The sequence below is a fragment of the Petaurus breviceps genome, unplaced genomic scaffold, assembly GCF_028583685.1.
Source record: "Petaurus breviceps papuanus isolate PSGF00001 unplaced genomic scaffold, PetGlider_PUasm1.0 76, whole genome shotgun sequence".
Classification (NCBI taxonomy): Eukaryota; Metazoa; Chordata; class Mammalia; order Diprotodontia; family Petauridae; genus Petaurus; species Petaurus breviceps.
This window is the reverse complement of record NW_027186473.1, coordinates 58,937,808-58,963,392: the sequence shown is the minus strand read 5'-3', so window position 1 is coordinate 58,963,392 and position 25,585 is coordinate 58,937,808. Positions and strand designations below refer to the sequence as shown.

At 37.9% G+C, this 25,585-nt stretch overlaps 1 protein-coding gene and 1 long non-coding RNA gene across 11 annotated transcripts in view; one reads left to right on the top strand and one right to left on the bottom strand.

Moving 5' to 3' along the window:
• Window positions 1-25,585, bottom strand: part of TMEM131L (transmembrane 131 like) — a 170,046-nt gene that overhangs the window by 17,459 nt on the left and 127,002 nt on the right. For all 4 annotated transcript variants that reach the window (XM_069105579.1, XM_069105580.1, XM_069105581.1 and 1 more), the window contains 5 exons: window positions 24,642-24,791; window positions 23,415-24,040; window positions 8,190-8,341; window positions 3,836-3,954; window positions 235-392 (listed from right to left, as the gene is read on the bottom strand). In XM_069105579.1, coding sequence (XP_068961680.1) covers window positions 235-392; window positions 3,836-3,954; window positions 8,190-8,341; window positions 23,415-24,040; window positions 24,642-24,791 — 1,205 coding nt within the window. The remainder of the gene's footprint in view (window positions 1-234; window positions 393-3,835; window positions 3,955-8,189; window positions 8,342-23,414; window positions 24,041-24,641; window positions 24,792-25,585) is intronic.
• The window catches only part of LOC138175170 (uncharacterized), a 102,021-nt gene that overhangs the window by 60,459 nt on the left and 15,977 nt on the right, over window positions 1-25,585 (top strand). For 5 of the 7 annotated variants that reach the window (XR_011171907.1, XR_011171908.1, XR_011171909.1 and 2 more), the window contains one exon: window positions 17,592-17,703. The exons of 1 other annotated variant lie outside the window; for it this stretch is intronic. This is a non-coding gene — a long non-coding RNA (uncharacterized lncRNA). Of the gene's footprint in view, window positions 1-17,591; window positions 17,708-25,585 lie in introns of all 7 variants that reach the window. One more of the 7 variants, XR_011171910.1, reaches the window with a different exon arrangement.

Genomic DNA, 25,585 nt, shown 5'->3' with positions numbered 1-25,585 from the left:
GTTCCATTCCACTGTGTGCACAAAGGCGGAAGGATCAGGACAACAGCTTGGGGTGAAAGGCTAGGTGAGAGATGCATCTACCTCAAAATTGGCCAGGTACATTTGTGATTTTAGGCTATCTTGGAGTGAATGCTGCTTACCTGGGGCTTAGCTTTTCTGAACCCAGAAACTTTGTGAAGGAGGAAAGGAAAGCCTTCACAAATACCCTTTTCATATCCCAGGATGGTAACGTACCTGTTTCTCCTGGGGCTGCAGGAGTAACTTTGGGTTCTGTTTTACAAATGTCCACGGTACTGCTCTGTGTACACCAGCCCCTCAGAGGCGTGCTACCTCTTAGCTCAGGCCTTTCAAATTCCGTACATACAAGCTTTGATTCATTCTGTTCAGGAGCCCTAGGGCAACCACAAACATTTCATTAATGTCCTTAGCACACATGTTTAAATATTACCAAAATACTGTAATATATTGCAATATAATATACAATATATGGTATAACATATGCATTATCATATATACATATATAATATATCGCTATAAATGTGACGTTCTAATATGCTTATACATCATACAAAGATATAGAACATATATTAATGAAATACATTACACACAAACACATGTGTAACACATATGTAAATACATATGCATGTGTATATGTACATGTGCACCCACCTGTATACATTCATACATATAATGTACACATATAGATATATCTCTAGCTGTGTGTATGTATATATGCGTATTATATGTGCATGTATGTATATATGTAGATATTATGTGAGTATATAAATATATCTAAACAGGCCAAATTTTAGTCAGAAGTTAGTCAGAAGTTCTCTATTTGAGATCCATGAATTTGTTTTTAAAAAATATTTTGATAACTGTATTTCAATATGATTGATTCCTATTGTAACCCTATGTGTTTATTTTACTCATTCAGAAATGCTAATCTGAGGAGGGGGTCCAGGGTCTTTGTTTCCCCAAATTGAAAAAAGGTTCCAATAACACAAAAAAAAGCTTAAAGTTGTCATGCGTTAGACCTTCTATTCTTGGGGATACCAGGAAACAGATGTGGGATAATAAGATAGAGAAATGGAAAGAGATTTGTTCTGATGGTCAGAGAAAAGACATATCTTTTTAAAGAGAACCATGGAATTTCAGAGTGAGAAGAAACTTCAGTTTATCAGGTCCAGTTCTCTCATTTTATAGAGGAAATGAGATGTAAAGTGACTTGCTTCATAAAGGTCTCAAAACTATCTTGCACATGACCTAGTTAGCAGACCCAGGCCTAGAGGCCAGGTCTAGTGCTCATCCTCCCTGTATCATATCAAAAGAGATTCTTGATGGATGGAAGCTAGGTGGTCCAATGGATAGAGTCTTGGGCGTGGAGCCAGAAAGACCTGAGTTCAAATCTTGTCTCAGACACTTGGTAGCTGTGTGACCCTGGGAGAGTCATTTAACCTCTATTTACCTCAGTTTCCTCATCTATAAAACAGAAGTAATATTGGCACCTATTTCCCAGGGTTGTTGTGAGGACCAAATGAGATAATAACTGTAAACCACTTAGCACAGTGCCTGCCACATAGTAAGTAGGATATAAGTGTTACTTGCTGTTACTATTACCCTTTCTTGCTTTAGGTTTGTTGTTGTCCATTGTTTCAGTTGTATCTGATATTTCATGAGCCCATTTTTGTGGTTTTCTTGGCAAAGATACTGGAATGATTTGCCATTTCCTCCTCCAATTTATTTTACAGATGAGAAACTGAGGCAAAGAGGGTTAAGTGGACTTGTCTAGGGTCACACAGCTAGTAAGTGTCTGAAGCTGGATTTAAACTCAGGTCTTCATGACTTCAGGCCTGGTGCTCTATCTACTACACCACCCAGTTGCCCTATTTTAGGTTAAGGATTTGGTATAAAGCTGAATGTAGAAAAACGTACAAAATTATGTCATCTAAAGTTATTTACAATTAAGAAAACATATGTAAGAGAGAGAAAAACATAGAGGGAGGAAGAGGAGGGAAGAGACAGAGAGAGAGAGACAGAAAGACAGAGACAGAGAAAGAGAGGGGGGGAGGGATTGAGGGAGGGAGAAAGAGACAGAGAGAGACAGAGACAGAGATACACAGACACAGGGAAAGTAAGCATGACAGCATTCCCAACGCTAAAGGCCAGAATACTTGGAAGATTTGGAAATTTTGTCAAGCTGGGTGAATTTGGTTGAATCAGCAATTGGAAAAAGGAATACCAGTCTTTCTCACTGTACAGAGTTCTTGTGAAGATCAGGGTGCAGAAATGCTGTGTAAACTTTAAAGTATTATACAAGTGTAAAGTATTATTATTAAACAGAAGTAAAAGAAATAAACAAAACATGGAATACTTTTTTTCTTCACCTGACTTTTTCTCTGTTCACCATATCCCCCAACACTCCCAAAAAGACAGAAGAAAAAGAGCCCTAATTCCTTAGACATGACCTAATTCAATGTTTCAAGGCTGTGTGATGTAGACAATTCCTCTGCAAAAACAGACTGCCACCCATCAAGGCCTTAGTTGATATGACAGTTGAATGAATTTCTGTGGCCAAAAACCTTTCAGACTCATTCCAACTTAACTAAAGCTGGTTTTTGGGACACATGTGATGAACTCAAAACCTGAAGTCTTTCTCTGCAAGAGTTTGGGCTCCACAGAAGTAGCCTCTGAGAAAACAGGGTCCCCTTCAGATGCCCAGGAAGCATCAAAATAGGACCGCAGAAGCAGCAAGACACCACATTCTCCTGATGTGTTCACTGTGACACACAGCCTTAAAGTTCACCTAACACATAACCACAAACCAGAACAGTCATTTCATCTCCCAGGTCTGAGGCATGCCAGACTTTTGCTTTTAAAGTTAATCATGTAGCCATAATATTTAATTGGTAAAACTACATTTTAATTCCTCTTTAAAATCTTTACTTCTTCCTCTATGCTTATGTTGGAAACTAAGTTTTTTATAAATAAGTTTTTTAAAGGTACCTTAGGGTTGACTCTTATGAAACACTGAATGGTGGGTGGAGAGATTTAGAGGGGAGGAAGGAACCAGACCAGTATCTCCTCTGTGACTCAGAGTTTTCAGAGAGGTGCCTAGAACACAGAGTGACTTGCCCAGGGTCACACAGCCAGGATGAGGAACTTAAGCTCAGGTCTTTCTGTCACCAAGGCCAACCCTCTGCCCCTCCCACTGTTACGAAATACTGGAACAAGAAAATGCAATCAGTTTTCATTTTTCTTTTGGCAGACAAACTGGTCAATGGCTAATCAAATCACACTGGCGATGAGAGTAATTATTTAAATTCTACATCAGACAAACTATGTGTAGGGAAAAAATTTGCAAAAATCAGGATATATGTTTAAAGCTAAAATGCCTTCCTATTCTATTCATTTTTTCCTAAAGAAACAACAGTACATAACATTTAGAATGTTTTTGTTGCTAGATATGGATCAATATGGGATAAAAAAAAGATTGTGTGTGTGTGTGTGTGCATGTGTGTGTGTGTGTGTGTGTGTGTGTGTTGTTTAAAAAACCACCAAACTTGGTGAAAAGTAAAATTTCAACCTTGGGTATTTTTTTTCTATAAACCTTACAGAAGCTCCATAAAAAATGAGCACCTGTAATCAAGGATACTGACAATCCTGAGGATGTATTTCACTCATCTCAAAACTGAAAAGTTCATATTCTCAAAGTTTTGTATTTGTAACCTACAAACTTGGGGGGGGTCAGAGAAAAAAGAAGGGAAGATCAGAAACAAAATGAGGGTTTGGTTTGGGGTTTTTGTTGTTGTTTTGGGGGGGGTTACACACATACCTTGCAGATGTAGTAACACTTTTTTTCTTGTTTTTTCTAGATGTTCTAGTTTTATTCCAACTTAAATTTGGGAGATTTCCATCCTTCTTTTCTTGTGGTCTCTTCTTTCTATCTTCTTGCTGCAAATTAAAGATAACAGCCAGTGACATGGTGTAGCCAGAGACCTATGAACTCAAACTCTTCAGTGGTTAAATTTGACACAGCAATTGCCCACCTCTGGATACACCACCTCTATCTACTTTTCAAGCCCTCATTCCACCCTGATCCCCAAAATTCAGGCCTTTTTTTAACCACTGGAAACTTGGGCATAACTTTCTCTGGTGTGTTTGCATTCCTCCTCTCTCCCTACCTCCCTCAATCCCTGGAGAGAAAGGAAAACCTGGTCCATAAAAATTCTTAATGGGCTAAAAATGAGAAACATCTGCCAGATTTATGGTCAAGGTGCTGTTAAATTCTACCACAATAAATCCTCCTCCCCTCACCTGTTGGCTCGGTTCCTACAATTCACATGAATTACTACCGAAGCACCAACAGCAATCACTTCAATAGAACCCAGAGGGAATTTACTTTTTTAATTTTTTTTGTAGGGAGACCCTAAGTACAAAAATCAAGCCTTTTTTATTTAATGGTAGAAACTGCTACATTACAAACCAGTGGTGTTTTTAGGTAAAGAGGGCAGAGATCTTCTCAAGGTTTTTAAAGACATGATTTTAAAAAAAATCAATTCAATAAACTTTTCTAATTGTGGGGAAGAAATAAAATTTAAATAAAACACATGGTTCCTCCTCTCTTGGGGTAGGTGTAGTCAGATAAAGTGCCTATAATATCCAATACTATATATTGACTAAAACATATGTATTAAGTGTGTATTACATACAAGGCACTAGTGTGAGCACTAGAGATACAAAGACAAAATACAAAGCTGTCCTTGTTCTGGGGGACGTAGCATGTATGGACACAAGCACACGCACAATAATTTCGAGAGAAAATGCTACCAACTTTGGGGATTGAGTAAGGCCAGGTCAAGAAGGTGGCATGTAGGCTGTGCTCTGAAAGGATGCTCTTAGGTGAAGGAGGGAGACCAGGGCTGCAGAGTCACAAGGAGAGAGCATGTAGTATATATACAGTGAACAGCTAGCATGTTGGAAGGTTAAATGCAGAAATCTCTCTAGGGGAAAAGGAAAAAAATAGCAGAGGGAATATGATACAGCAGAAACATCTGAAAGATAGTGGGCCAGGGTTCGAGTCCCAGTTCTTGAACTTATTAGCTGTGGGCTGTGTAAAATGAGTTAGAGAAGGAAATGGTAAACTACTCCAGTATTTCTGACAATAAAACCCCCGAAACGAAGAGTCGGACACGACTAAAAAACTGTGCTCTAAGATGACCTTTCCAGCTCTCATTTTCTCCTGTGCTTCTGAGGCTCTAAATTGTAATGCTTGTGCCCCTACTACCCTCCGCTCACCCATGCATTTACAGTCACTTCTGGGAGGCACGGGGCTTATGTACCCAGGACCAAAAACCACAGTCTCAATCTCCTATGTTCTTTTCCCCCTTTGGTCCTTCTGTAGCTCACGCCAAACTCAGAATCAGTGATTAGCAAAGGAAAAAGACCAATGCCATTGGCATGGTCAGCTGCTGCCCCCTGCAGTTCACTTAAGGAAAAGGTAAGAGTGACTATGTTAACTCTGGTGCCCTCACCATCATGGCACTGTCTCATCATTAGAATTTTTTTTAGAATTTTTATTCCTGGGGTGGCCAGGTAGCACAGTGAGTAAGAGCACCGGCCCCAGAGTCAGGATAACCTGGGATCTAATCCAGGCTCAGACACTTAACACCCACCCAGAAACACCTGGCTGTGTAACCTTGAGCAAGTTACTTAACCCCAGTTGCTTATAAATTAAAAAAAAAGAATTTTTATTCTGAACTTCAGAAATAAAACAAGCATTTCCATAAAAAGTAAACTAGAAAAAAAGACTGCATATGAAACTGCATGACTTGCTTTTCCTTTTAAACATATAACAGTTATCATGTAACTTTCTGTTTTTTCCCTTCTTCCAGACACAAATATATGTGTGCATGTATATACACACATATATGGGTAAATCTAAACTATGCATACTTCTATTTACCAGTTCTTTCTCCAGATGCAGATAGCATCTTCCTCCATAGGTCCCTTGTAGTTGATTTGGGTATTTATAATAGTCAAAATGACTTGATGACTGAAAGTTGTTCTTAAAAAAGTACTGCTACTCCTGTATACAATGTTTTCTTGATTCTGCTCACTTCACTCTTCATTATTTTGATGGAAGTCAAAAGCAGAGAAAGGAAGACTACTTGGGGATCTCAAAAGGGCTTCCTGCTCAGATATGGGTTGGAACAACTTTCTTTGAGGTCCTTCCCAATTCTGAGATTCTATGGTATCCAACCCTGTAATTTTTGTTTAATCTACAGTTAATTCTATGACAATTTCCTGGTGATCTTTCTATCCCAAAGAAGGATATCTCTCATCTTTGATCCTCTTCTTCTCATCACCTGCCAACTATTTCTCTTCTTTAAGACTCTGCTCTGTCCTTCACTTTCTTAACATTCAGATAGTTCACCTGTTTTAATTGCTTCAGCTGTCACCACTAAGTAGATGATTCCTAAATCTAGAACCTTAATCTTTCACCTAAGCTATAGTCTTCAATGTGTCTTCAACTGCCTACTGGATATTTTGAATCTGAATGTCTTTCCATAACCCCAGATCCATCGTCACTACCTATGTGACCTTAGGCAAGTGACTAAGTCAGTATCCTCTCTTGGCCTCAGGGCCTTCCTCTGAAAAGAAAAATGTGTGTGTGATGAAAGACCATTCAAGTCCATTTGCTCCACAAATCAGCATTCTCTCCTGGTTTCCCAACTTCTCTTCATGCTCCCGTTCATTCTGCCAATTACACACAGGCTCAAGACTTGGTAGCTATCTGTACAGATGTATGCAAAGAAATTTTTGAAAAACGAATGCTTGCTTTTCTTCACTTCTGCAGCCAATTAGTCACACCAAGTCCTGTTGATTTTTTCTCAAAAATGTTTCTCAGATGCGTCCCTTCCTTACCTGTCTTCCCTGTGACAACCCTCATCAAGGCTCCCATCACTTTACGCCTCCCAGTGTCCCTGTATTATCTCTTCCCTCTTCTAATCCATCCTGAATATCTTCCTAAAACATTGCCTGCAAGTGCCTTCCCCCTGTTTGTTATTTCCAATTTATCCCATATAATATCTTTCTGGCATATGGAGGTTTGCATGTTGTCTCCCCCATTAGATTGTGAGTTCCCTCAAGATAAGGACTATTTTTTGCCCTTTTCTGTATCCTAGCATATCCCAGTAGGTGCTTACTAAATACTTTTTGACTGACTTGCAGAACTGTTCAAAAACCTTTACTGGCCCCATAAGAAACAAAATTCTAAACTCCTTTGTCTGGCGATCAAGGCCCTCTATCATTTGGCATCACATTACTTTCCTCAATCTTATTATTTACTACTTTTCAACATGAATTCTCTACTTGCTCATATTTGTTCCTTCACCATCCTCTAACAAGTCATTTAATGTCTCCACACCACATTAATATATTCATGTTCAGCATCATCGACATATCATCAACACAAGTGCTCCCATTTCCCTAGTTAGTTCCAAAGATTGACAAAGTTCTTTCTTCACAACAAGCGAGGGAGGCAGATAGAGCCAGGGATCTCATCCCCCCTTAACCCTACTTTACAGATGTGGAGATTCTGGCTCAGTGAAAGTAAGTGACTTATTCACTGCCACAGAACTACTAACACCATCAAGATTCACACCTATGTCTGCTGAATCTCTAAATTCCCTCCTTTCTGAATCTCTAAATTTTAGCCATCAGAGCTCTCCAGTGCTACTGGTTCCAATAATTAATGTGCATTCATTCCAACACACAATGATTTTTCCCTCTATAAACTTTCCCACGGATTAGTATCTATCTATCCCAATCAGGTTGGCATTTGATCAGACACCAGGTTGTACAATTCACTTAAATGTTTCACACAGCAATTTCCTAGAGGGCAAGGTCCTTGTCTCCCATTGAGAGTACACAATATGGCACATACTTATCAAATGAAGAAAATGCAACATTTTTATTATGAATTTAAGTAGCCCAAATAAGATAACAGAAAAGCAACTTTTGAAAAGCTCTCTACAAGCCTTGAAAGGTAATACACAAATGCCTACATTCTTTCTTAAAGCTACAGGCACCAACCAAGTCTGTGTCTGTATCACCCTTAACTTAAAAAAAAAAAAAAACTAAATTGAAAATTTCTTTGGAGTAGGAGAGAAAAGCTGAATACAGACCTCGATTGAAGAAGGGATGTCCTGTTTTCCACATGTATCTTCTTTAGGTGTTTTGTGAATCTTCTTTTCTGAGGAAGGTTTGGCATCAACCTGTTTTTTCAAAGTTTCACAACTTTCTACTTCATTCTTAATAGCCATTTGCTGGTTATTCCCTTAAACAAATAAAAATGATTCAATATTTGAGTAATCAATTCAATTCATTTTCCAGGAGTCAGTTTCCTCCCGGTCATATTACTTGACTCCTATAACATATATCTTTCCTTGTTTTAACCTGATCAGATGATGGCTGGGCCACTCTCAGCTTAACAGTACTGAAGAGCAAATTTGAAAGCACTAAATAAAAATTTAAACCCATCTGATATTGGGAAAAGAAAAGAGAAAATGATCAATGAAATAGGAAAAAATATTTGCAATAAATATATCAGTTAACAGTTTGATATCCAGAATTTATATAAAGAACTGATGCACACATACAAAACTAACAACAAAAACTTCCCTAATGGAACAATAGTTTAAGGACACAGACAATTTACATAGGAGGAAATAAATCTACGTGCTGGTTAATACATGAGACTATATTCAAATCCCCTAATAATCAGAGAACTGCCAAACAAACACCTGTAAGACACCATATTACCTCCTGATTACTAGGCTGATTGAAAAAAATGAAATCCAAGAAATCCAATGTTGGCTGTGGGTAAACAGGCACTCTAATAAATTGTTGTCTGGGTTGAAGGCTTAAGGCAGTGAAAAAATCATGAAAGCCACTATAGAAGAGTTACAAAACTGATTCCCACTTTTGAACCAGTCATTACATTTGCTAGGACCTTCTTCCAAATATCATGAAACTGAAAAAAGCTTATTTATTTAAAAAAATAAATGCTCTATTTAAAACAGGAAAAAAAATTAGAAACCACTCACATTGTCCACCAATTGGAGAATGGCTAAGTAAATTATGATCTACTAACAGAATACTCTAAAGCCACAGAAACAATAAATGATTCACACTGGGATAAGATGGTGCTTAATGAAATTAGCAGAACCAGAACCACATACAAACTAAGTACCATGATATAAAGAAGTAAAGAAAACAAGGAAGAGGACACAAAACAACAATAACTAAAATAATTCTATTTGCTCTTCTGATAATTTGTTTAGTTTTACATTGTCATGGGCTAGGGATTTTGGTTTGTTTCTCATAGGTTTATTTGCTTATTTTCTCACATTAAGTTAAGAATATTTTTTAAATATTTGAGAGAAAAAATATGGGAATTTTAAGTAATTATTACTTAGAAATACATAAGAACTAATCATCACACATCATCTAATACATAAGAAAGTGGGGGTAGGAGCAAGGGAGTGGGATGCCTTATCCATAGATTATGATGGAGAATTATATCCACCCTCAGCAAATGGAGCCAGGTGTTCAGAGTTCTAGTCCTGGGTCCCACACTGGATCACAGGGTGATAATATTGATTGTAAAACAAAAAAATACCTGTTTCTGCCTCACAGCCTCAGGCTATTATGTTCTGTAAAAAGTCTGTATCACTATGTAAATAGAAACTTACTACCTCTGTGCCCTGCTATAGTTGGGACAAGAATATAGTGTAATACATCGTGAGGTGGATAAGAAATATAACCTGGATACAGTTTCAATTTCACTTGTTTTCAAAATGTTTTCTCTCTCAGAATCTGGAAGCTGCATTACTTTAAAAAATGCTCCCTTCTTACATAACTTACATTTTAAAATGCCTTTTACTATTTATAATCCTTCCTATCTGATGCCTTATATTCATAACCAAGATTAAGCACCAAGTAAAGAATTTTGCTGAATTTATTCAGATTTTTATTTTTATCTTTGGGAGGATGGAAAGCAAGGCAGTTGGGGTTAAGGGACTTGCCCAAGGTCACACAGCTAGTGTCTCAAGTGTCTGAGGCCACTTCTGAACTCCAGTCCTGATACTCTCTATTCACTGTGCCGCCTAGCTGCCCCCACATTTTTTTCTAATGGAGAAAAAAACATCTAAAAGCCCCTTCACAATTAAAAATCTCAAGTAATCTATAAAGAGGGGGTAAAGGCATATTGGGGGAAGTCTATCAAAATCCAGTCACTACCTAGTCCCATTACCTTGTTTGCTAATCTAGTCTAGTAGCCCTGCCATTAACTAGTCTTGTTACCTTAAACAGGTCATTTACCGATCTGGAACTCAGTTTTTTTCACCCGTAAAATGAAGGAACTAGAGAAGAGCAGTTTCTTGATCTTTTTTAGTGTCAGTGACCCCCCACCCCACTCCACCCCAACAGCGTGATGTAACCAATGGATCCCTCTCAGAATGTTTTTAATTGTATAAAATAAAATACATAGGATTAGAAAGAAAAACAATTATATTGAAATAAAGCTGTAATTGTTTTTGGCCTTGGATGGGACCCCCTAAAACCTAGCTCTAAAAAATGTTTATTAGGTTGGTCCAAGTGTAATCTATAGGAAACAATACCCTAAACATTTAAAGGAGAAATACTTCCAATGAATTCAACATCCGAATTCAGAAAAGTTTTTGAAAAGTAATAGAAGATTCTGTTGCTCTATGGAATAACAAGCAGGCAAATAGCATAAGCTACTTAAAAGTTATTCAGGTTTTTATGTTAAAGCCCAGTTCATAAATAGTAAACATTTTTGTTTTGGGAGATAAGCATTCTCTTAACAATATTACAAATTTTACCTACTCTGTGTAAAAGTCACACAGCCTATTTACTATAAGAGGTTCCCCACCCCCATTCTCAGAAGTAGGAAGGAAAATAAATGTTTTAACTAAAAAAAAAAAAAAGTAAAATAAATGTTACATTTTTAAAAAATAAATAATAAAAATAGGTCATATGGTATAAAGGGTCATCTCTGGAGTCAAGAGAGCTTGGTAAAGTTTAAAATTCTACCTCTGACACTTCCTAGGCCAGCGGTGGGGAACCTATGGCTTTGAGGCCACATGTAGCCTTCTGAGTCCTCAAGTGTGGCCTTTTGACTGAATCCAAACTTCACAAAATAAATCCTCTTAATAAAAGAATTTGTTCTATAAAATTTGAACTCAGTCAAAAGGCCAGACCAGAGGACCTAGAAGGTCACAAGTGGCCTCAAGGTCACAGGTTCCCCACCCCTGTCAAGGCTACAGGCAAGTTACTTGAGCCCTCACTGCCTGCTTAGTTAATGACTTGTAATATTATTGAAGGCGGCACGGTAGATAAGAGTTCAAATCCGGCCTCACACACTCACTAACTGTGGGACTGGGGGCATCACTTAAACCTATTTGCCTCAGTTTCCTCATCTGTAAAATGAGCTGGAGAAGGAAATGGCAAACTGCTCCAGTATCTTTGTCAAGAAAATGCCAAAAGCAGTCACAAAGAGTCAGACACAACTGAACAACAAGTACAGAGAGTACACACTGACTAAATCTCAGGTCCAGACTACCAAAAAGCCAAAATATCTGGCAGAATAATTTAACAGGATAGTATTTTGGCTGCAAATATTATAAAACAGCTCACAAAATGATAAAAACTAGGATGTAAGCTTTTTTTTTTTGCAGGGGGGGATGGGATGCCAGAGAACAAGGAGAGTCAGGTAAGATTATGCCAAGACAACTTCTAAGGTTCTTTACAAGCTCCAAATCCATGATCACAGGAACTGACAACTGTTTAATTTCCGAGCCCTAGCATACATCACTCCTCCTCTTGGACCCCTAGGGGCCACTGTAAATGTCCCCCTTGTTATGGGTGATACAGGGAATAGAGGACTGGGTCTGAAATCTGGAAAACCAAAGTACAAATAGAGATTTTTACTAGCATATAACCCTGGGCAAGTCACTCAACCTCTGATGCCTCACTTCTCTCATTTGTAAAACTGGAGTCATAATAAATAGTACCTGCCTCCCAGGGTTGAAGTGAACATCAAATGAGCTAGAGTTAGTACAGCGTCCTTTCCTTATTCCTCATACTCAATAGTCTTCCCATGTGTAAAACTTTGCACAATTCGAATCACAACATAACATTCAGCATGGAGAGAAGCTCACATACTGAAGTGGGGGGGGGGTGTTGCTGAAGATAAAGGTGATGATAGCCCTTTAAGCTTGGCACTTTACAAATATGATCTTCACAATAACCATGGGAGGTAGGTGCTGTTATGATCCTCATTTTATAGACGAGGAAACTCAGGCCAAGATTAAGAGCATTGCCCAGTCACATAGCTTGCCCAGATATGCCCAGTCTAAGGGTCTGAGATAGGCCTGGAACTAAGGTTTTGCTGACTCCCAAATCCAATGCTTTATATACTATGCCATCTGGCTCTCTAGCTATTTATTCCCTAGACTAAGGGAATAAATATATTACCTCTACCACCACGGGAAAGTCACTTAACATCTAAAATCCTCAGTTTACTCATCTGTAAAATGAAAAGGCTGAACTATACCGCCTCTAATAAACTTTTCCACCTATAAGTCTATGACACGGAATGAGGGTCTTTTTCTATCTACCATTCTACCTCCTGTGGCAACAGTAATCAAATCCAATCAATATAACCATTGCTGGAAAAACAGTACTTTGATAAATTGTCTTACAACTCCATACACTAACCCTGTGACCCCCCCCCCCCAACAAAAGCAACCTTCCTTGGCTACTACTGGCCACACATGCTGTCTTCTCCTGTTAGAGTGTATGCTCTCTGAAGACAAGGATTCTCTTCTTTTTTCATTTTTATGGCCCCAGTTCTTAGCACACTGCCTGGCATAGAGCAAATGTTTAAAAAATGCTTTTTTTTAATCCATTTATTCCTTCATCCTAGAACTTCATATCCATTCTGCAACATATTCTCATTGAGTGGAATACCCAGACCTAACCTGCCTATGTGTATGCACACACTATTTAAATTCCAATTTTAATTTCTAGTAAGTTTTAAATTCAATATGATGAGACTTCAATGTACTTTTAATAATTAAGGCCAGCCTTCCCTCACTCAAATCCAAGTCAACTGCAAGTCATATTATCATTTTCCTAATGTCATGTTCCTCTTTGAGAATGAAGGACAAACACAACTACAAATAATAAAGGAAAAAAAACTCCTGTTAGTATAGTTTGTTAAGTACTAGAACCAAAGAAGCCCAAAGAATCATCTCTTTGAAAGCTTCCCTCTTTACCACATCTCACCAGTCAGACTGGCTAAGATGACAAAACAGGGAGAAACGATAAATGCTGGAGAGGATGTGGAAAAATTGGAACACTAATGCATTGTTGGTGGAGTTGTGAACCTTCCTACCATTCTGGAGAGCAATCTGGAACTATGCCCAAAGGGCTATAAAAAGTGCATACCCTTTGACCCAGCAATACCACTTCTAGGGCTGTATCCCAAAGAGATTATACAAGTGGTAAAATGTCCCGTATGTATAAAAATACTAATAGCAGCTATTTTTGTGGTGGCAAAGAATTAGAAATCAAGGGGATGCCCATAAGTTGTGCAATGGCTAAACATGTCTGGTATATGAATGTAATGGAATACTATTGTGCTATAAGAAATGAGGAACAGACAGATTTCATAATAACCTGGAGAGACATATAAATTGATGATGAGTGAGGAGAGCAGAACCAGGAGAATTTGTACACAATTACAAACCCATGTATCTCTGACAACTAACTTTGATAGACTGGGTTCCTCTCAGCAATGCAAGATTATAAGACAACTCCAAAAGACTCATGATGGAAAGGGCTAGCCACATCCAGAGAAAAAAATTACAAAGTCTGAATGCAGATTGAAGCAAACTACTTGCTCTCTTTTGTTTTGTTTTGTTCCTTCTTTCTTGTTGTTTATTCCATTGGTTATGATTCTTCTTTACAACTTCACTAGTGTTTAATGTGAAGGTATTTGTAGAACCTACATAGGATTGCATGCCACCATGGGGGGAGGGGGGGAAATCTGGAACTCAAGGGATTTACAACAGAATGTTGTAAACTAAAAGTAAAAAAAATTTTTCAAATAGAAAAAAAAAAGTTCCCCTCTTGGAAAGATCTTGCAGAATTTAGAATTATAGGAAGACTATCCTTCATGAAATAAAACTGACTCTTAAAGAATGACATATTGGTGGGCAGAGCCAAGATGGCAGAGTAAAAGCAGGAACTTGCTTAAGTTCCTGCACCAACTACCTCCAATACCTGTAAAATATGAATCTAAACAAATTTTAGAGCTACAGAATCCACAAATTGACAGAGAAAACAAATCTCCTGCTGAAGGCAGCCTGGCAGGCAGATAAGATGGGTCTATGGCACTGGGCTGGGGCCTGAGCAGTCCTGCATGAGCCACGTGGGCCCAGACCCAGGGTGGCCCCAACCAGTGGCACAAACCACCCGGAGCAAACTTCAGAAGAGTGAATGGCAGCTGTGGCAGTAATAAACTCCAAAGAAAAAGTAAAAGGTCAGTAGGGAACTCTGTCGGAACTGGGTGAGAGAAGAGTGTGGTCTGGTCCCTGCCCCAAGGATGCAGTTGCTGCCTCTGGGGAAACATGGCTGCCTCAAGCTCCTGGCCTTCAGATCCTAAGGGGACCAAGTGACCATTCAGATGTTAATCGTTCTTGCCTTGACCTGCTTGGACCTATATCACTGTTCTGGGTGGAGGACCTGGGGTGAGAAATGTCAGTGTGCCAGAGCTTGTGGTGGCTGTAGAGAGGGTACAGTCCTCATAACTCTGACATTTGTGAAAACCCCAGCAATTTGGGACACAGTTTTTCTCCACTCTGGAAACAGAGTTCTACCGTGGCAAAAAGTCAAGTAATTGGCTGGCAAGATGAACAAGCAGAGAAAGCACAATCAGACCACAGAATCCTTTTTGGGGGACAAAAAGGATCAAAACATGGAACCAGAAGAAGACAACCAATTCAAAACTTCTGCATCAAAAGCTTCCAAGAAAAATTTGAACTGATTACAGGCCATGGAGGAGCTCAAGAAGGATTTTGAAAATCAAGTAAGAGAAGTAGAAGAAAAATTGGGGAGAGAAATTAGAATGATGTAAGAAAATCATGAAAAGTGAGTCAACAGCTTGCTAAAGGAGACCCCCAAAAATACTGAAGAAAATAACACCTTAAAAAATAGACTATAGTCTATTGGCAATAGTGGCCCAAAAAGCAAATGAGGAGAAGAATGCCTAAAAAAGTTGAATTGCCCTTATGTAAAAGAAATTTCAAAAACTCACTGGAGAATAATTCCTTCAAAATTAGATTGGAGCAAATAGAAGCTAATGACTTTATGAGAAATCAAGATAAAACAGATCCAAACAAATGAAAAATTAGAAGGCAATGTGAAATATCTCACTGGAAAAACCACTGACCTGGAAAACAGATTCAGGAGAGATAATTTTAAAAATTATTGGACTACCTGAAAGCCATTACCAAAAAAAGAGCCTAGAAATCATCCTTCAAGAAATTATCAAGGAAAATTGCCCTGATATTCTAGAACCAGAGCTGAGCAAAATAGAAATTGAAAGAATTCACTGATAGCCTCTTGAAAAAGATCCTAAAAAGAAAACTCTTAAGAATATTATAGTCAAATTCCAGAGGTCCCAGGTCAAGTAGAAAATATTACAAGCTGTCAGGGAGAAACAATTTCAGTATTGTGGAAACATAATCAGGATAACACTAGATCTAGCAGTTTCTACACTAAGGGACAGAAGGGCTTGGAATATGATATTCTGGAGGTCAAAGGAGCTAGGATTAAAACCAAGAATCATCTACCAAGCAAAACTGAGTATAAGGCTTCAGGGGAAAATATGGTCATTCAATGAAATAGAGGACTTTCAAGTATTCTTGATGAAAAAACCTGAGCTGCACAGAAAATATGACTTTCAAATACAAGAAGCAAGACAAGCATGAGAAGGTAAACAGGAAAAAGATTTAAGGAATTTATTAAAGTTGAACTATTTACATTCCTACATGGAAAAAATGATAACTGTAACTCATGAGATTTTTCTCAGTATGAGGATAGTTGAAGGGAATATGTATGTATATACATGTATACATACATATATGTGTATGTATATGAGGGTATATGTGTGTATAAATATATATGTGAGTGTGTTTATTTGTATGTACATGTATACATAGACAGACACAGGATTAGTTGAATAGAAAGGGATGATATCTAAAAAAATAAAATTAAGAGGTGAGAGAGGAATATAATGGGAGAAGGAGAAAGGGAGAGATACAATAGGGTCAATTATTGCATATAAGAGGCAAGAGAAAAGTGTTACAATGGTGGGGAAGAGCAGGAAAGTGAAAGGGAATGGGTCAATCTTACTCTCACTGAATTTGGCTTAAGGAAAGAATAACATACACATTCATTTGGGTACCCTACCCTACATGAAAGTAGGGGGAAAGGGAAAAGAGGGGGGATGACAGAAGGGAGGGCAGACTGGGGGAGAGGGTAGTTAGAAGTAAACACTTTTGAAAAGGGACAGGGTCAAAGCAGAAAATAGAATAAGTGGGGGGTGGGATAGGATGGAGGGAAATATAGTTAGTCTTTCACAATATAAGTACTATGTGGAAACGTTTTGCATAACTACATATGTACAACCTATATTGAATTGCTTGTCTTCCCAGTGCGGGTGGGTGAGGAGGGAAGAAGGGAAAGAATCTGGAAATCAAAGTTTTAAAAACAAAAGTTTAAAAAAATTGTTTCTTAAATGTAACTGGAAAATAAGAAATACAGGCACTGGGGCATAGAAATCCATCTTGCCCTACTAGAAAGTTGGGGGTGGGGTTGGGGAAGGTTATAAGAGAGAGCAGATTGTTGGAAGGGGTATTCAGTAGGCTTGCTATCTTGGAGTGGGAGTAGGGGAAAGATGGAGAAAATTTATAAATCAAAATCTTGTGGAAATGAATGTTGAAAACTAAAAACGAATAAATAAAAGATTAATTTAAAAAAAAAACAAAGGAGGAATGAAAGAGTGGAATATTGGGAAATAACTGATACCCAAAACAAAGTTTTAATAGTTAAAAAAAAAAACCTGAGAACTATTGGATTTTTTTGTCTCAGTTATTCTCAATTTCTTTTTTTGTACTTTATTTTTTCAAAAATTATTTTTATTTTTTGTCAATTATTTTCCAAGTACAATCATTTTTAAAATTTTGAGTTCCCAATTCTCACTCTCTTCTCAGCCCCTCCCCAGTCCTCAGGAAGGCTAGCTCTTTAATTTCAATCATTCATGTGAAGTCATGTAAAACATTTCCATATTACCTATATTGACAAAGAAAATACAAAATACCACAATAAAAATAAAGTTTTAAAAAGCATGCTTCAAAAAAAATTTTTTTAAAAGAATGACATATCTACATTTCTAAGACATATCCACATTCTTAAAAGTACTTGTGGTTTTGCAGGTTAATGTGTCATCTGCCTGAGTGGTTTAGGTACAGAACTCCCTGGAGGGAGGGGCAACAACTGTAACGGGCCTTCTACCAACCACCTCTGACATCATCAGTGTGATCTTGGGCAAGTAATACCCCGTTTTTTACACATCTATAAAATGAGGGAGCTGGATAAGATGATACCTCAGGTCCCTTTCTAGTTCTGAATATATGAATCCTTAAATTTCCTAATTTCTGGATCCCAAAGTGAAACAATTAGTTACTTGTGGAAAATAATCACTTAAAAGGACTGGGTTTTTAATCAAACGCTGACCTATAAATGGAACCTGTTCCAACTGTGATGAGACTATCACTGGTATTTAACTAAGTCAGTGAGTAAAGTAAGAATCTCTATTAGTCCAAGTTACCCAAGGAAAGCCTTTAATTCTCCCTTAAAATACCTTTAAAATATGACTCCTTTTCAAATATATGATTTCAAATTTAAATGATTTTCACTACTTGACCTGGATAAAACACAATTACACAAAAGCAAAGCAAGAAACAAACAAAAAAAAATTTAAAACCCCCAAACCAAATCACTATCCCCAAAAGAGAAAAGAAAAAGAAAGAAGTACAGAAAAAGCAGAATGCAAGGGACACAAAACAAGCAACACAAAAATTATAAGTGAGAAAGCATCCCATGGCACAAATATAGAGGTGACAAAAGGAAAACCACAGATGGATACTCCCCTCAAACAAGGTATAATTCCTTTCCTATAGATATAATCAATGCAAAAAATCATTGTTTAACGGATTCTTCATGCCAAGAATGTAACTTCCTTTCTTTTTCTTCAAAAGGTCCTCAAAGTTTCTTAGTAGTGAAGGAATCCAAATTTAATATTCAGGACTAGACCACTTCCAAAAAAATAAAGAGAAGTGAACCACAGAACCCTGGAAAATCAGCAATGCCTTCTGATGCCAATAATCAGTACAGAACAGAAATTGAAATGAAAGGTTTATTTTTTTCTTTTTTTATGCTGAATCTTGTTGCTTAATTTTACCATTCCTATGTTAAAAAAAATTCTGCACAGTTTAGAATTATTGGATGGGGTTGTCCATACTTTAAGGAAAAAGGCTAGCTGACTACCCTTGGTTAGAACGTAAGCTGCTTGAAGGTTGCATTTCCAGCAGTCGATACAGTGTCTTGCACATAGCAAGCATCTTATATAATGCTTGAATTTCTTAAACCAGTAGCTCAAAATAACCTCTTAAGCTTTAACTTAGATGACAAGAATGAATGTACTGTACCCCACAAATCAAACTGTGATCTATAGGAAGAACAAGTAATTAAATTTTTATCATCAAGGTTAATCAATCACATCTCTGTTTTAAGAAACACATCCAGTCTTCATAAAACCCCTGGAACACATAAATAAATGAAAACAAGGTTCAAGTTCCAGAAATAGTCTTGCATTTCACATATTTTTGGAGGCATCCAAGCTCAGGCAGTACTGTAAGGTTAGGACATGAGTTAGAAAAGCATTATCCTTTACTATTTTTAATTTAAACAGAAGTCTAATTCACTCATTTGTTCCTTTTTATCAGGTGTTTGGTCCACATATGGGATAACACACAAGCATACGTATATATTATTCTAATTTAAAGTCTTATTTTATTTCAAAACTATTTTAACTAATAATGATGTTGGTGATATTAACACATTAAGTAATATTATTATGCATAAAAGACTTACATAATATCCACAATCTTTGTTCCCATCTATCAACACACAACTCCTAGGAAGGGTTGACTGGTTCCATAATTTTAGCTGTCTAATGGCTATTTGGGAGGCTGGAGGATAAGAACCAGGCACAAGTGTGAGAAGAAAACAAGGAACATCGAAGAATCTGTCAACAGGTTTCAGGGCTAGAGTGAATTTTGATATATGATTCACTAGTTTGTGGCTGGAGAGCCTGAAGGAATCTCAGAGGGAGGAAAGATGTCAGGATTTGGACTACGACTGACTTCAGAAAATGTTCTGTGTTTCTCAGCAACAACCGGAGAATGGAAGCACAGTCATCACTACACATTCTTAACAATTCTCTTCTCACTTAATCAGAAAGTTAAGCTATATGGGAAAAAAAACTAGCCTCCAAATCCTTAAGGGCACAAGGGTTGGAAAGGAAGACAACAACGTCATTCCCTGGAGGTAACCAGCAGCACATTTTTTCCCTCAGAGGAGAGCCATAGCTTTGTTTTCATCATATATTTGGGTATGTTGGAAAGGTCAGCTCAAATTAAGGAATGGAACAATTCAGGGATGTGGAACCTGCAGCCTTGAGGTCACATGTGGCCCTCTAAGTCCTTGGGTACAGCTTTTTGACCAAGTCTTAAGTTTTACAAAACAAATCCTTTTATTTATAGTTTGGGTTCAGTCAAAGGGCCACACTTGAGGACCTAGAGGACCACATGTGGCCTCAACGGAGGCTACAGGTTCCCCACCCCTGGGTTAGCTGAAAAAGATGAAAAATATTTAAAGAAGGAGAGAGGGAAGAGAGACAAGAACAAGGGTATAGAGGACATTCTAAATAGTAGAAGAGTCAATTCCACTAAAAATTTAACAAAAAACATACAAATAATCTGCCTTGGAAACAAAACAATAATGATATACACCAAAACCATAAAGCTTATTAGATTTCCACCTCTAATTACTTCACTGCTGCTTAGCTGAATCACGCGGCAAGCTTGACTCAGACCTTGGCATTAAGCATCAGGTATTGGACACACCATCAAACGCAGGACCTTGGCAGGGCAGATTTTCTGAACCCGCCAGCCAAATTCTGTGCTCCCACATATCAACCAAGCATTCAAAGTAATATGTTACCTTGACAGAAGACCATATCATAAAGACTCACAATGCCATAGTCAGTTAATCTCACTGTTAAATCTGAAGCCCTATTTACTCAGATGGGTGGTGTGGTATACTAGAAAGTGAGCTGGCTTGGAGTTAAGAAGACTGCCTTCAAGGCCTGCCTCTGACATATATTAAGCTCTGCTCACCATGAGCAAGACACTAAAGCTTTCAGTGCTCTAGGCAACTCTCCAAATTATTGATGAATTGCTAATGTATGAGTAGAGGGGGTTTTTTACATTGGAAGTTCTCATACTAATAAAATTACAGGTTTGGATTAGATAAATAGATATACATAAACAGACATATATACATACATGCATATATCTGAACTATATAGTCTAATAGATATTATATATTGTATTCTAATATATACATATATATGTGTGTGTAATATATACCTTTATATATAGTCTAACAATTAACAGATATATAAGGCACACAGAAATATACATATATCATGATATAAGGTACGATGAAAGCAAGCATTTTCCCCTTCATGATATCATAATTAAGGTGCAAATCTGAGTCTGTCAGGGGTTAAGCACTTCCTAAAGATGTCTAGCCTCAAATCCTTCTTCCTGGGCATACTGGCTGATAGGTCAAGGAGTGGAAACCAGCTTCTATGGAATGTGGGCATGAAGAAACCTTCAGGGGCTCACAGTGTAATATCCTACCTGATGCAGAAATGCCCTCTCTGACACTGCCAGTGATAAGCAGCTCAATGAAGTTCATTTCTGGACAGCTTTAACTACTGCAAAGTTCTTTCTTTTACCAAGCTGTGCATGCCTCTCAGTACATGTCTTGCTACTGTTCCTACCTACTTCCTCACTCTAACCCCACCTGCTACCTAAGAGCTCATTCAATACTTGAGGACAGCTGCCCAACCATCTCTTCTTCAGTTCCTTCAGCAGTTTCTAACCTGACATACTTTGAAGATACTAGCTCTTTAAAAGGAATGTGACAGAAATGACAAGATACATTAAACAGAGACAGAGTACTACACAGGACAGTGGGACCATCCCTCCCTTCATTCTGATCACTATACATCTATTAATGTCAATTGAGATGAAATAATATTCACAAAGTTCTTAGTACACATTGCCTGGCACATAGTAGGTGCTTAATAAATGTTCATTCCATTCCCATTACCTCTTCTGGAAGCCAGGTCACACTTGAGCTTGCAGTCAACTAAGATACCTAAGTCTTTTTCACAGGGATATATGTTACAACATTCTACAAACCACATCAGAAGGCCTGAGTCATTGATCAAAGGATTTAAAGAAGACAACTCAAGTTCTCTGAGTTAACAGAAATCAATTAAAACTGTGCACAATTAGAGATTCAACCCCCTAAAAACCCATATACTTCCAGCCTGTAAACGTGTCTCCATATTATTCACAAGAATTTCATGAGAGACTCGTTGGAGTTGCTGAAATTCAGAATACATTAGGTTTATGGATCAGAGAAACACTACCACAGTCTAACAACACTCCTACCCCCCCCCCAAAAAAAAAGGAGATGACATTAGTTAGGCCTGATTTGCTCTGAGTGAACCAATGGCTGGCTCCTCACAGCCACCATTTTCATTGCTAATGGCTTGCAAATCATCTTATTTAACCAACAGTACAAGAATTTAAGAACCTTTTTTCCAAGGCTCCTTTTGTAGTTCAGACCCTATCTGATTGTTCCTACTTGAAAAATAAAAAACAAAAATATGTCCTTCTCCCCCACCCCCAAAGTCCATAGGCAAGGTAGCCTGATTTTATCTTAGAATTTTTTCGGAAAAAAATAAAATATAATAAAATTTTAAAAAGCATAATTCCAGAGGGCATACTTACACAGACAGGTGGAGAAGACACAAGTGTACAGTGTCAACATTGCAGATATGAATCCAATCCAAGCATGCCCACTGCTGCCAAGGGAAACAGTGCAAACAGGTTGGAACTAAGGGCATCAGTGGGGCACTCAGAGCTGGGAATACACATGCACTGACCAAACAGAGGTCTCAGCATCCTAAGAGTCTCCCTCTTAGACACAATTAGCATTGACATGCCCTATTAAAGGATGCTTGAAATCCCCATCAGAGACTGGGCTTTTGCTCTAAGAAAATCATCCAATCTCAATTATTTCTTTCCACAATATGTTTGCACCTCTTTTCAAATCACAGAACAAAACTACAAAATTTTATTTCCAAAGGGTAATATACAGACTCACTACAGAAAAAATTCACAGGTTAATTTTTTTTTCTGCTTTGTAAAGCTGCTAGAAATTGGACTTAAATCTACCGAGAAATATTTTCATTTCAAAAGAGCTCAAAGTATGTACTAACTGTTGCATCTGAGACCTAAAAGAAATCATTTCAGAGCCAAATAGAAATTACAGTAGATTTTTTTTAAAGGCAGTCTGTCTTGGTATTACAAGTCTGTTTGTCTTCAAAGGAGTCTGTCTATGGGGGGATTCTAAAAACATCTGATGCAAATAGTAGCCTCTCTTAATTAAGTGACACCGAGAACAGAAGACACATAGACAGTAGGGACATGGTTGGTGGTGATGCTGTATCATTTTAGTGAGCAAGAAAATTTTCTTATTTGCAAACCTGAGCCAAGAGATTAAAAGAAAAAGGAGTGGCCACTTCCCCTCTATAAAATAAAAATCATATTATCAATCACATAACCCTATCGAATGTAAAACAAATATTTCATGTCTATGATAGCCAACAGATATTATTTTTTCTTAGTATATATTGCTTCAAACTTTCCATCTTAGGAAACTTGTTCTAAACAGTCATATCTTGGCCACAACTTTCTGTGTAAAAAAAAAATTTTTTAAAATCCACTGCCATAACCCAAATCAAAAGAAAGACACATAAACAGACTCTTATTACAAACAGATCTGGAACAGATATAATAGGAAGCTCATTACCACAAGAATGGAAAGATTACCATTATTTTTCCCGGAAATTTCTTGCAAGTCTGACTGGTGGTGAGGTGAGTTTTTGGGGAAGTGATTTTCAGGCAGTTTCTTTGAGGTCTTTAGAGGACAGAGCTCCCTTTCCTTGAGCTCAGATACAGTCTCTGAAGTTTTAAGTTCAGTTTCCTTAGGAAACATACATCTTTGTATTTCCTCCTTCATATCACATTCTGAAGAAGGGTTTTTTACAATTAGGTTATTTTTCAGGGTATTTTCCTTTTTATCCAAAAAGTTTCCCGGGAGGGTTAAATTCTTTTGCAGGTTCACATTGAGGCCACTGGCATATTTTAGGTTAATCCAGCTCTCACTGATGGCTTCAGGGCAAGGGTCCTCCTTCGGGGCAGATGCTGAACTTCCAGGAATCAGGCTCTGCTTGTCATCAGGGTTCCCATTGGCATTAGAGGCCCCCACTGGGCTGGCTTTCTGTTTGCTATAGTACACAGAACACTTATGCTTTTTTTGAGTGTGGGTATATGTGGCGGGACTTCTCTTGGTGGCATTTTGGATCCTGTTTGGGGGAGCGCTGACTGAAAGGAAGCTCTTCCCTCTGCCTTTATCAGAGGGGCTGTAGGAATCCAGGAACGTCTTGCAACTGCTTCTGAATTGAAGAGGAAAAACATGTTGCTTCAAAAAAAAAACCAGAACCAAATTTTGTAAAGTGTGGCTTTTTATCTGGAAATCTATAATGGGTGACATTGGCATAATTTAAGTAATAAGAACAGGGTACTTAAGGTTTGCAAAGCAGAGCCCTGCAGCCACTCAGTAAGGTAATAGATATTATTATCCCTATTTTCCAGATAAAGAAATGGAATGTAAGGAGGCAGTGATTTGCCCAAGGTCACACAGCTCAACAAAGGGTTGGGAATTCAACCCAGGCTCTCTGGATCTAAATCCACAGCTGCCTCCCAATACCTAAATCCTAAAGGATTTCTGTTTTACCCACTTCTTAATACCCACTTGCCACAAACTACTGCTCTTTTTTGACAACAGAAGAACAAATAAAAATGGAGCATTTCCATTAGTAGACACCTGATTACAAAGGAATGAACCCCACCACTTATGTGTCAGCCAGTGAAGTCTGCCAACATAAAAGTTTATGCCAACCTCAAAATGCAAAGCTCTGTGCGTACACCACAGAGAATAATCTCTGGGATGGGAAAAAAATATATATATATATATACAACCACAAGCATTCTTACTTGTAAGATTCAGGGCTGATTACATCAACTGGACTGCTATTCTGTTGTGAAGAAGAAATAGGATTGTGTCTCTGTCTGGACTTCATGAACTCCATTAAGATGTACTGTGCCTGGTGGAAAGCTATTAAGATCACACCCAACAGGGACAAGCTGAGGAAGAAAACAATAAATTTATAATCACACAGCTATAAGACAACAAAAACAAAGTTTGCTTCATGATGGAGAGCAATATTTAAACGCTGGCCTAAATCTCAAGATACTTTAAATGAAACTTCTACAACAACCCACGCAAGAAATTAACCACTCTAAAACATATCTCAAAATATTTGCTCAAGTTTTGAAAAAATAAAAATAAATGTAAGATATAGGTGTTATTTCTCTGGGAAAAAACTTTAGGCTTATTCATTTGGCAGGAAGCAGGCACCATCTAGGGTCTGGTAGAGATACAGAGTTAAAACACACAGAATCAGCAATAAGACATGAACACGCACAGATCTGTGAGGCTGTACAGTAGTTACAGAGTTACTATTAGGCAGGCTGCCCTAGGAAGGAGAGACTCTGTTTAAGTCTAATTCCTCTTTGGAGGATGGAAATAAACCTGATTCTAGATAGAAATGCCAGTTTAACAAGCTATAGCAGATACTAACCCAAGGCGAAAAGGCTTAGTGTACAGCCATGCTAAGTTTAGAGAGGAACATCAGAAAAATGTGAGAAAATGAAGTCATCATCACCCTCCCTCCTTTTTGTGTAAGAGTTACAATGTGAGATGTGAGAGCAGAGGAAGAAAAGATCATTTCCAATGTGGGAGGAGACAAGGAAGAACTTGGGGAAGGGACCCTGGAAATGTCAGTAGGACTGGGCTTCTGAAGGAGGGGCAGGATTTTCAAAAGGCAGAAAGGAAGACAAGGATAACCGTTCACTTACAGAGGAGACGTAAAGCAAAG